The sequence below is a fragment of the Lepidochelys kempii genome, chromosome 5 (genome assembly GCF_965140285.1).
Source record: "Lepidochelys kempii isolate rLepKem1 chromosome 5, rLepKem1.hap1, whole genome shotgun sequence".
NCBI classification, from domain to species: domain Eukaryota; kingdom Metazoa; phylum Chordata; order Testudines; family Cheloniidae; genus Lepidochelys; species Lepidochelys kempii.
In genome coordinates this window covers 89,687,177-89,700,025 of record NC_136384.1, presented here as the reverse complement: position 1 = coordinate 89,700,025, position 12,849 = coordinate 89,687,177, and the positions used below count along the sequence as shown (strand labels likewise).

General features: G+C 46.2%; 1 protein-coding gene across 11 annotated transcripts in view; it reads right to left on the bottom strand.

Moving 5' to 3' along the window:
* FANCC (FA complementation group C) overlaps positions 1 to 12,849 on the bottom strand; it is a 156,756-nt gene that overhangs the window by 28,811 nt on the left and 115,096 nt on the right. For all 11 annotated transcript variants that reach the window (XM_073344975.2, XM_078852864.1, XM_078852865.1 and 8 more), the window contains one exon: positions 12,082 to 12,134. In XM_073344975.2, the coding sequence (XP_073201076.2) occupies positions 12,082 to 12,134 (53 nt within the window). The remainder of the gene's footprint in view (positions 1 to 12,081; positions 12,135 to 12,849) is intronic.

Here is a 12,849-nt window from a genome sequence, read left to right as displayed (position 1 = left end):
ATGATAGGGTTTGCATCTGCAACAAATTGTAGCGCAGGGAAAAAAGGGCAACATTAAAAAAGCAGGCTGGCATAAAAAATGGATTTTAAAACTCCAATCCTGCAAAGCACTTAAGCACAAACTTAACTTTAAGCTTCAGTTGAACTACTCACATACTTTACATTTAGCATGTTCTTAAGTGCTTAGCTGGATCAGAGCCCATAAGCAGTTCCAGGGCTTGTTTACAAGGGGAAACTCAGAAAAGTTAAGTCCAATAAACTGAAGGTGTGACGTCAACGTGCCTACATTAAAGCATATTAAACCCCCACCTGGATGCTCTTGTTCAGGAGTAAGCGGCCTCCATTTGCTGTAGCTTAATCTCTCAAATTACAGTTAAATAAATGCACTTTACTCCTAAATTCTATCATCCGCATGGGTGAGGAGGAAGGTACTTTAACATGCTCTAATTTATTAGTATTGACTTCATACATTTGGACAACTTGCCTTAACTTTCCCGAGTGTTCCCATGTAGACATGGCCTAAGATTCAACAAGTAGAATCCACTTGGCCATGTTGCAAGGTGCAAGAATAGCATTCACATTGCCTAAAATTGTTCATTGTTCACAGTTGCTCTCTCACTGTAGGTTACAAGAAGAAAGTTCAACCCAATTCATATTTAGATTAGGCAATGAAAAGATTTAAAAAATTGAAAAGACCACACAAAGAGATGGAACTTTATAATTTAGTAATACAGTTACAGCTTAGTGATTTAGAAAAATAAACAGCAACATAAACAGAGATAAGGAGGACTTGTGGCACCTTAAAGACTAACAAATTTATTGGAGCATAAGCTTTCGTGAGCTACAGCTCACTTCATTGGATGCATTCAGTGGAAAATACAATGGGGAGATTTATATACACAGAGAACATGAAATAATGGGTGTTACCATACACACTGGAATGAGAGTGATCAGGTAAGGTGAGCTATTACCAGCAGGAGAGCAGGGGTGGGGGGGAAATTATCACTTTTGTACTGATAATCAAGGTGGGCCATTTCCAGCAGTTGACAAGAACATCTGAGGAACAGCGGGCAGGGGCGTGGGATAAACATGGGGAAATAGTTTTACTTTCTGTAATGAACCATCCACTCCCAGTCTTTATTCAAGCCTAAGTTAATTGTATCCAGTTTGCAAATTAGATGAATGAATGTTGTACCAAAATCATATTGTACAGCTGCAGTTGGTACAGCAGTAGCATAATCAGAGCCTCGTGCACTCCGTAATGATTTCAGTTGTGAAATAACAAAATCAATCCAGGCAGTTTCATCTGTCGGGCAGGTGAAACGCTTAAATTGTCGCTCCACAGGACATAATGTGTAACCCTGAGCAAGTCTAGCAGGCAGTATAAAGGCAGCTAAAGCTAAGGGCAGGGAAAACTGCTTTCCATTCCCCTCTTTGAAAAGCATGTAATGATAGAAAAAACAGATTCTCCATTTCTCCTGGGAACAGTATAGCAAGTTCAGGGTAAGAGGTCTAGTGGGATACCACGAAAATCAGTGTTAGTGTCTTATTTAACATTTTCATTAATGATCTGGAAGAGGAATACATATTATATTGCCAACATTCAGAGATGATACTAAATTGGAAGTAGATGTGATCACCAGCAAAAACAGAGAAACATTACAAAGGAGCCTCCAGAGGTTAGATACATGAGCCGAAAACAATTAAGTAAGATTCAACTTGGAGAAACAAAAGCTAATATGTCTGGGATAAAATAATCCAAAACTCAAACTCATGGAAACCATGTTTGTCTGGGCCATGTTGGTGCAAGGTTGTCAGCGTCTCGTCTGTCTCTGTTTGCAGCATTGGTTGTAGTGTCTTTGAGGTTGGGTGTATGGGGAAGTCCAGAATCACTGATTATAGAATCTGCCTTGTTTCTTTTTTGTTTGCAAGGACTTAGATTCCAAGTGTCTTTAACGTTGCCTGGGAGTCCTTCAAGGTGTGCAAGGAGACGTCTGTGCTCGCTGCAAACAATTTTTGGCCTTCAAAAGGTATGTCCTCTACGGCTGCTTGAACTTCCCTGGGAAATCTGGAAAGATGGAGGCAGGAAGCCCTACACATGGACTATGGACATAGCGATGGATCATGCCACCATGTCAACAGAATCAAGAGAAGCCTGCAGGGCCGTTCTGGCAATGAGGGAACCTTCTAAAATGTTGGCCTTGTAGTGCTCCTTTTTGTCTTCTGGAAGATGTTCAATAAAGGTTGCCATGTGAGAAAACATGTTGTGTGTGTATTTGGCTAGTAAGGCCGAGAAGTTGGCTATGCAGAATTGGAGGGTAGCCGACGAGTAGGCTTTCCTTTCGAAAAGGTCTAGTCTTTTCCAGTCTTTATTGTAAGGGGTAGTTCTTGACTGATGTGGCTTCCCCCTTTGATTAACCACTTCTACCACCAATGAGTTTGAAAAAAAAAGCTCAGCCCCCTTAGCCAGTACATAGTACTTCTTGTCGGATCTCTTACAAGAAGGCGGAGCTGTGGCTGGTGTCTGCCAGACAATTTTTGCTGGGTCCATAATGGCTGCATTAATGGGTAGTGCAAACTTGGCTAATGGAGAAGCCTGGAGTATATCTATCGGTTTACATTCTCTCTCTGGTAGCCCTGCTATGATATGTCAAGGGAGTCAGCTACCCATTTAAACAGATTTTGAAAGGATTTAAAGTCGTCTCTAGATGTGGCGGGAGGCAGCATTATTGTTTCATCTGTGACGAAGAGGAGATATGGGTAGGTGGGATGGTATCGCCCTCAGGCACATCCTCAAGTTCTTCTACTTCCTCCTCCAACATTTCTGAGGGAGCTTGGGCAGGTGGTGAAGGTGATTGTGTTGTTCTGGACCTGGGTGGGTTGGGGGGCCTGATGTATAATGCCCATGGGTCCCAGTATGTCCAGTGCAATGGGAGAGCAGGGAGGGTGGCACCCATTGTGGAGCCTGCCAGCCTCTTCCATCCAGAGATGTTTGGTGCACAAGGGTCCAGGTTTGGGTGAGGAATGGCGAGGGGTGTACATCCTTGCCTCCACTTCCTCCTCCTTATTGCTGGAAAGAGGAGGGGACTAAGCCTGCAGGGGTAATAGCCAAGCTTGGTCCCAGTCTGGCTGGGGTGCCATTGGTGCCAAAAAAAGCGGAATCCCCACAGTTGAAGTAATCAGGAGGTTTGCCTGTCTGACAAATTGTTGCGGTACCAGGAGGCACAGTATCGAGGACAGAGGTAGACTCTGGCTGGAACTCAGAAGAAGGAAGGGCTGCTGGTGCCCCAGGCTTGCTGCATTGTATCAGTGCAGCAGGTGCCATTGTCTGGGTTTTCTTTGGCTCCACCGGTGCCGAGCTAGGAGCTTTGGTATGTGCAACTCCATGAGAGCTAGATTGCACCGGGTCTTTAGCTCCTTGGGACATCTTGGTGCCATTGGTACCGGGGCAGACTCTGCGGTCGGAGATCGCTTTTTCTGAGCGGAATCTCACTGTGGTAAAGAGTGAGACCTCTTTTTTGTGGCTTTTTTAGGAACAGAGTCCTTAGTTGCCTTTTTAGAGGAAGATCCCATGTCTGAGGCTGCTGTTGGTGACCACTGGCCAGGAAGTATCCTGGACTCTGGGCCAGAGGCTGGTCTAAGGGATTTCTCCATCATCAGGAATTTCAACTGGAGATCCCTAGGCTTCCTTGTCCTGTCAGTTTTTTGCAGTGGAGACACTTTTGAGATATATGTGTCTCCCCCAGGCAACAGACACACTGTGTATGGCCATCAGAGACCAGTATAGAGAGTCTGCAAATAAGACAGCGTTTGAAGCCTGAAGAACCAGGCATTTCTGAGGCTATGTGGAAAGGAAGAATGGGAATAATCTATTCTTATGCCTCTTATGTCATTGGGAGTTACCCGCCTGAGGCAGGGGAAAGGGGAGGAGTAGGAAAAAAAAAAGGGGGGGTTTTAATATGGTAAAAGAAAATTAAAGGAGAGAGATACTAGCTGGGAAAGAACTGAAATAATAGAAACAGCTAAAGCCGTGAGTGCGCTGCTCTTGTTCTGACCAAAGCCAAAGGCAGTAGAGAAGGAACTGGGAGATGGTTGGCTGCGCACATGGGATAACCACTTGGAGCGATGTGAGATGGCTGCCGCACGTGGGCGGCCAGCCGGGGCACTGCTACTACAAATCTCCGATTAGAAGTACAGGGCGCCAAGACACCTAAAGTGGAGCACCCAAAGGGACACTCCTCGAAGAACTCCACATAGTGATGCAGCTGGTAATCCCTTTTTGACAGTCGCTGTGCTGCATCAGGTTGACCTCTCATTTGTTCCACATAGGAAACAAATAGCTGAGAAGAACCCTGAAAGGCATTTTCTTCACCAGGCAAAAAACCAAAGCCCTATGTTCATCCAGAGTGTGCAGCCTTCATTCATCTTTGTGAGCTTGGGACGTTTGGAAGGAAACGGTTAAGGAAACCATTAAGTGTATTGACTGATTCAGGTGAAAAATCAGTCTCACACAGAAACTTAGAATGAGGCCTAAGTTGGACTTTGTCTTGGTAGAAAACAGTGCACATAACTCTCCCACTCTCCTAAAGGAGGTGACAGGCACTATGAAAGCCATCTTGACTGAGAGGTGCAGAAGTGAGCAGGAAGCTAAAGGGTGAAATGGAGGTCCCATAAGAATAGACAACACTAAATTTAAATCCCAAGTTGGCAATGGACCCTGAATCCATTTGTTCCACAGGGAACTATCTAGTCATGATAGGATTAGTAAAAACAGTTCTACCCTTGATTCACAAGTGATACACTGAGATAGCAGCCAGATGTACTCTAATGGAGCTGAGGGCTTGATCTGACTCCTTAAGATGTAAGAGCTAGTCCAGAATTGTTTGAATCAAAGTGACACATCATGTGAGGCCCATATGAACAAGCGTTCCCAGTTACTAAGGTAAGCCACCTCTTGTGGAAGGTTTTCTATTATTAAGGAGAACAATGGCAGTCCAGAATGAACAGTGAACCTCCTGTGCATTTAATCACTGATGAACCATGCTCTTGTACGCAGCACCTGAGGATTCGGGTGTAGCACTCACCCATGATTCTGAATTAGGAGATCCTTTATGATGCGCTGGAGAAGTTTTAGTTGGGGGCCGAAGGTGATGGCTAGTGGCGTTCTGTTATTTCTTTGTTGGGCCTGTCCTGTAGTAGGTGACTTCTGGGTACTCTTCTAGTTTGGTCAGTCTGTTTCTTCACTTCAGCAGGTGGGTACTGTAGTTGTAAGAATGCTTGATAGAGATCTTGTAGGTGTTTGTCTCTGTCTGAGGGGTTGGAGCAAATGTGGCTGTATCTTAGAGCTTGGCTGTAGACAATGGATCATGTGGTGTGGTCTGGATGAAAGCTGGAGGCACGTAGGTAAGTCTAGTGGTCAGTAGGTTTCTGGTATAGGGTGATGTTTACGTGACCACTGCCTATTAGCACTGTAGTGTCCAGGAAGTGGATCTCTTGTGTGGACTGGACCAGGCCGAAGTTGATGGTGGGATGGAAATTTTTGAAATCATGGTGGAATTCCTCAAGGGCTTCTTTTTCATGGGTCCAGATGATGAAGATGTCATCAATGTAGCGCAAGTAGAGTAGGGGCGTTAGGGGACGAGAGCTGAGGAAGCATTGTTCTAAGTCAGCCATAAAAATATTGGCATACTGTGGGGCCATGCGGATACCCATAGCAGTGCCGCTGACTTGAAGGTATACATTGTTACCAAATGTGAAATAGTTGTGGGTGAGGACAAAGTCACAAAGTTCAGCCACCAGTTTTGCTGTGACATTATCAGGGATACTGTTCCTGATTGCTTGTAGCCCACCTTTGTGTGGAATGTTGGTGTAGAGAGCAATGCCATGTGCCCCAGCGGGAATGAACAGAACAGGTAATCATCAAGTAATCCATCCCCTGTCGCGCATTCCCAGCTTCTGGCAAACAGAGGCTAGAGACACCATCCCTGCCCATCCTGGCTAATAGCCATTGATGGACTTATCCTCCATGAATTTATCTAGTTCTTTTTTGAACCTGTTATAGTCTTGGCCTGCACAACATCGTCTGGCAACGAGTTCCACAGTTCAAAATAAATTCTAGACAATCCCACTGGTTTTATAGCATATTCACAAACAAAATCACAAGGGAATGTATATTTAAACTTTCTTTAAGGGTTTCCTATTTCCCACCTCCACCCTCACCCCCGTAGTAAGATGAGGCCCTGAAACATAAACCCTTGTATCAGAGGCCTGGTATGAGGCATAATGCCTGAACTAAAGTAATGGTCAAGACTTCGTTAACATAAAGCAAAGTTAAGCTGTGAGCAAGAGACAGGTCCTGCACATAGTCTGGCAAGGATAGGGCTGATGTTGCAGAAACACACATACCTAAAAGGTACTGGACACTAGAGATATAAACATGTGCAAGGATGGTACCAAGAACGTTCTGATACTAGTACATTCCACACAGACGCATCCCAAAGACAGGGTCAAAAGGATGCGATGGATAAAGTTGTTTTGTTCAAACCAACATGTACCAGGTGAGAGGCGGCACCCTAACATGTAGAGGGGTTGTATCTTAATACATCAGAGTGATGTGTAACTTGTTTGTACTTGTGTATAAGAATGCACCCCAAGGAGGTGTCTTTGTCTGGCCTAGGGGGCAGTGGTAAATCCCATCACTGACTGAGCCGGTCCATTGTCAGGGAGCACATATGTAACTAGCAGAACTGTAGACATCTGATCTGGGGAGCTAGAGACTGCATTTCATTTGGCAATAAACCTGGCTGGGTGCCTTCGTACCTTATCGGAGCCTGTGGTCACTGGGTGGTTCGCTCGAGATCTGCTGTGCAAGCTATCTCCGCAGCGCTGGGACAGCACACAGGCGGGGTGGTGAGTTGTATGGGCCCTTGGTGCCCGGGCTCCACCAATATTCAGGGCTCCACCAATGTGTGGGTCTGGGTCTCTCCCCCATCCCCACCTGCTGCCCCCGCGCACCTCCCCTGAGTGTCCCCCAGTCCCCATTTGCTCCCCCCACGCGCCTCCCCTGGCCCTGGAATGTCCCTACAGCTCCACGCTGCCTCAGCTCTGCTGGCTCCCGGCATCAACTGCTGCCGCAAGATCCTAATGCCCCCCTCCCACTAGTGCCAGGGCAGGCTGACCTTGCCCCTGCCCTTCCGCCTCAGACCCTTCCCTTTTCCAGCAGGACCCTTCACCAGCACGGGGGCTGCCCTGCCCACAGTCACTGCTCCTTCTCCACGCTGGACAAGGGGCAGCCCCACCCCCAGTGAGGCTACAGTGAGGGGCAGCAGCAGGAGAGGAAGCACACATGTGATGGTAGTCTCCGCCCTTGCACCCATCACAGGGGAGGCGAGGGGGCTTTCTGGACCTCAGAGGGGCTCTAGGAGCATGCACACTGGCAGTGGTATGAGGTGAGTGTGGTGCAAGGGGGAAGAGGGGAGCCCCTCCCCTGGAGCTTGCTGCTGCTGGCGGGGAGAGGGCTGGGGGGAGTCCTCCTCTCTGGCCTGCCTGTACCTCAAACTCCTAATCACCAGCCCAGAGCCCTCACCCCAACCCTCTGCCCTAGCCCTGAGTCTCTTCCCACACCGCTGCACCCCTCATCCCCAGCCCCACCCCACTGCCCTGACCCATGCACCCCAACCCTCTGCCTGAGCCCCTCCCACATCCCAAACCCCTCATCACCAGCCCCACCCCAGAGCCCTCACATTTTTACATTATTTTTAAAAATATACAGTAACTCCTCACTTAACGTTATAGTTATGTTCCTGAAAAATGCTACTTTAAACAAAATGATGTTAAGCAAATCCAATTTCCCCATAAGAATTAATGTAAAGGGGTGGGGGGTTAGGTTCCAGTGAATTTTTTTTTTGCCAGATGAAAGACTATATTTTAATACATATACACAGTATAAGTTTTAAACAAACAATTTAATACTGTACACAGCAAAGATGATTGTGAAACTTGGTTGAGGTGGTGGAGTCAGAGGGTGGGCTATTTCCCAGGGAATGCCTTACTGCTAAATGATGAATTAGCACTCTGCTGAGCCCTCACGGGTTAACACATTATTGCTAATGTAGCCTTACACTCTACAAGGCAGCACGAATGGAGGGAGGGGAGACAGAATGGCAGAGAGACAGACAGACACAGAGTGTGTGTGTGTGTGAGAGAAGCACTGCCCATTTAAGTTGGCTGACCCCACTCTAAGTATATTGCCTTTTTAATTAGATCAGCAAGTTGAGACAGCAGCTGCTGCCAGCAAGCTCCCTTGGTCCTGAGCCCTGTCATGTCCCCCTACTGTTCTGTGGAGATGGGGGGCAGGAGTGGGGGAAGGGGACACCCTGACATCAGCACCCCTCTGTCCTCCTCTCCCCACCCCGCACAGCAAGCCGGAGGTTCACGGGAGTAGTTCCAAGGCAGAGGGCTGGAGCAGCACACGGCAGTGTGGGGAGGGACCCTGAACTGGCCAGCAATTGACAGCTTGCTGGGCAACTGCCACACAGGGAACTTAGGGGAGCTGATGGGGAGGCTGCCTGCCCACCCTGGTTCCAAGCCCCCACCAGCTAGCTCCAATGGGCTGCTTTCTGTAAGTGGTGGACAAAGCAGGCAACTGCCAAACAACGTTATAAGGGAGAATTGCGCTACTTTAAAAGATCATGTTCTCTAATTCAGAGGTTCTCAAACTGTGGTCCGTGAGCTCCAGACAGGTGGTCCATGAGCTCCATTCAGGCACCTGAGGGGCCGCACATGACAGAATGAAGGGCCACCCTCCTAATTAGTGGAGCTGCGCAGGCGTGGCTCCACTAATTAGGTGCCTGGACCCTGGAGAAGATGCACACGTAAGGTCAGGTGGTGGACTTGGGGGGAATAGGGAGGAAGTGGGAGGGGGCAGTGGTGTGAGAAGAGGGGGTTGGGGTAATTTGGGATGTGCAGAGCTGCAGCGGCCAGAGAAAGAGGCGTCTTTCCCGAGCTCCAGCTGCCAGAGAGACGGCCCTCCTTCCCAGCCTCAGCTCTGTGGCTGCTGTGGCGGGGGAGAGACCCCACCTCATTCCCAGCCCCAGCTTGGGGGCTTCTGCGGTGGAGGAGAGAGGGAGAGACCCCCCCACACTCCTTCCCAGCCCCAGCTTGGGGGCTGCCCCGGTGGAGGAGAGAGGGCACATCCATCACATTAGAAAGGTTAAGACTACCGATATTAAAATATGAGTTGTGTGCTTTTATGTGTAGAAGAAAAAAAACGTTAATTATTATTAATATAGCACTTTTATCCAAAGCACTTTACAATAGTTAGCTAATGGCACAAACAACATTTGGAAAGATCATTAAAGTGGTCCACCAAGACCTGCAGCTATTTTCAAGTGGTCCGCGAAAAAACAAGTTTGATCAGCAACATAACAAAACAATGTTAACCAGGACGACTTTAAGTGAGGCGTTACTGTATATTGGCTTACAAGGTAGGTGTCGGGGGGGGGGGGGGGGAAGGGCGGGACTTGGACCTGTTCTGGGCACCACCAAAAATTACACAAACCTGCCACTCCTGCATACAGGGAGAACACATATGCATGCAGCCGACTTATCAACATTGGATAGAGCAGAGCACCACACTGGTGACATCTGATTGCAGATATCGTCAGACACATATTGCATGCTGTAAAAAGGAATTTAAATTGGCTGCGAAATTTTATGCCACAGAAATTGGGACCCTTGTTGCAGAATTTAGGTCCAGTATATACCACAGAACCCACAGGTCCCTGATTACAATTTACTATTATTCTGAGACATCAAACCACTGAAAACTAAGCGATTCCCAAATGTATATGAAATAGCAACTCACCTGCATCTTAATCAGGGAACTCATCAATCAGAGATGTTCTATAACTACCACCAAGAAGATCCCTCGACATTTAAATAATTGTGAAAGAAACTTTCGCCCTTCCCAAGGACAGGTCAACTTTAAGATTCTGTGATTGAGAAAAGCAAATCCTACGCCAGTGAACACCTCACATCTGAGCTGTAAATCCAATCTAATGCAATTCCCAGGAAACAGATATATCCCTAAAAGCTGTTTTTCCTTATGAAGGAGAACATTTGATGAGCTGTGGCTCATAAATGTCTGGTTTACACTAAATATACCATCACGTATTTAAAACTGCTACTTCATCAGTGTGAAACGGGCTATTTGCCTTTTTAAAGGAATGATATAAATAAATGAGTGCAAGTGATAGTCAAGTAAAGAAAAAAAGAAAAAACACTGAAAACCCACTACAAAGAATTGGAAGCCCCCATGTGGCGAATTGTGTATAATGCTTCAGGTTATTTTTAATGCACTGAAAAACTCACATTCCTTATCTACTGGTTGTTCAATACCTTACTAATACAAAGATCAGATTCACTGTCATAGTTGAAGATAGCCAGCAGACTTGTGTGATGTCTTATCAACAGGGGCAAATATTTTAGTTAATCCTCAAGTCTTTACACTGCCAACAGTACAATAATTGGAGTATTTACATTTTTAACATTCTGTCTTTCAACCACAAGTTTGTCTTGAAATATAAAACAAATTCAGTTTTGAGGGCCAAAGTATAATCTAGTCAACTGTATCAACAGTAGTTCTTGGGCCCAGATCCCCAAAGGGACTTAGATGCCTAAAGCACAGATTTATGCACCTAAATCCCAGTTTAAGGCATCACTGCAATCCACAGAAGGCCCACGTGGCTCCCGCCCAACACTGTAGGAGCCTAAACTCACTCAGCACCTAAATTTCCATTATAGACATTCCTTAGGCTCCTAAATTTGTGCTTCTGGACAAGTGCACTGCTGCCTCATTCTAGGCACCTGGACACCTATTTCCCATCCATGCCCTAGTGTGAACCACAAATCAGGGGAAGACAGATGGAAAAATGCCTGTCTCACTTCCAGGGCCCTCTCCTGTAGGCGTACTCAGACCACCCCTAACCGGATCATGCCCCATTCAAAATGTGGCAGCAGCAGGTAGTGGTGCTGCCGCTGCCCACCTTATAACTTTTAGTCCAGTTGTTAGAGCACTCACCAAGGATGTGGGAGACCCTGGTTCAATTCCCCCTTCTGCCTGGTTCTGAGAAAGGATCTGAACAGGGGTCTCCCAACTCTCAGGAGACTCTAACCACAGACTATGGGATATTTTTATGTGGGGCTCCCTCAGTCTCTCCTGTTGAAGCTGTTCCACTATGTTTAATAGTTATAGAAGAGTCACTGGAGCAGGGAGACTGGACCCTGGGTCTCCTACCTCTCAGGTGGGTGCCTCCAACCACCAGGCTAGAGAGTCATTCTCTCACTTTCTCTTTCTGACAAAATGGCTCTGTTTATACATAGTGGACCAGCTTCAGCAGGAGACTGAGGGAGACCCATGTCAGAATATCCCATCACCCAGTAGTATGGGCACTCTGAGAGCTGAGAGACTGCTGTTCAAATCCACTCTAAGAATCAGGCCGAGGGGGAAATTGAACCCGAGTCTCCCACATCCTGGATGAGTGCTATAACTGCTGACTGAACTGCACCAGCACCACCTCCTTCTTCTCTGCCCCGCACCATTTTGTGTGGAGTGAGGCAGGCACCCAACTCATTCTTGCAAAAAACAGATTAGCCAGCTAAGCCACCTGATTCTAGGAGAGGGGTTCCTGACTGTGGAGTGCAAGCAGAGATAGAAGCCTGGGTTTAGGTTCCTAACTCTGTGAGAGGTGCAGGGCTTCGGATATACCTCTCTCATCAGCATGCCTGAGTCACCTTTGTGGATCTAGGCCATAATGCCTTTTATATGAGGATCTCAAGGTGCTCTACATTCATTAGGTTTCACAATACTACATGACACAGGTATTATACTCATTTTACAGAACAGTAAACTAAGGTACAGAGTTTATCAGAGATCACATATCTAAACAATGACACAGTTAGGCCCCGCAATTCCGAACTCACAGTCCTCTGTTTATAATCAATCAACATACCCTTATATCAACATTCTGTCTAAAAGTTGAACATTTAAAATCCTCACTGTAAAAGTTACCAAAAAACTTACTTGAAAATTTCATCAACAATTTTGAAGATGGCAGGGTGACATGCTGCTTGTGGCTATCAAAAAAGAAATGGAAGAAAATTAGACCCTAATTAAGATGCAACTCATACACAGTTAGCTTTCATTGTATAATGTACAACATTGCCAGTGGACACTACTATGCTGCAGTTACTAAACTAGAGATCTTGGACCAAACCCTGTAAAGGGCTCAGCATCCCAGGATTAGACTCCTTAAAAACAACAAGGAAGACACGAGACTGACAGTTACACTAGGCAGACTAGACAGGTCAAATGTACAGATCTGGGATCTAGAACTGTGTATGACAAGTATCTAGAAAATATTAATGGTGGCAGACAGGTGAAAAGGGGGTTTTATGCATGTAACTCCTGCAGCCAACAGAAAGGAGCAGATGAGCAAACTTTTTTTTCCCTTTTCTCTGTATACTAGCCCTGTTGGATGCACTCTGACGTTCTGGTTACATCAACAAAACTAAATGACAAGAAATCAATTTGCCTTCTTTTCTCCGTGGTTCAGCAACTACAGTATACACTTTGGTCTGACACATTTTTTCATAATCCCATACCCTTCTATGTATCTTGGCATTTCTAATGTTACCTAAAAACATTTACTGCATCTTAGAGACCAAAAATGTGTTTTTAAATTAGTGACTTTTTCAGCCTTTCTGTGCCATTATATAACAGCACACATAAGACCATCACATTTTATGGCCGTTATTAAACGAGATGGTATATTAGTAAATGTAAGCTCCA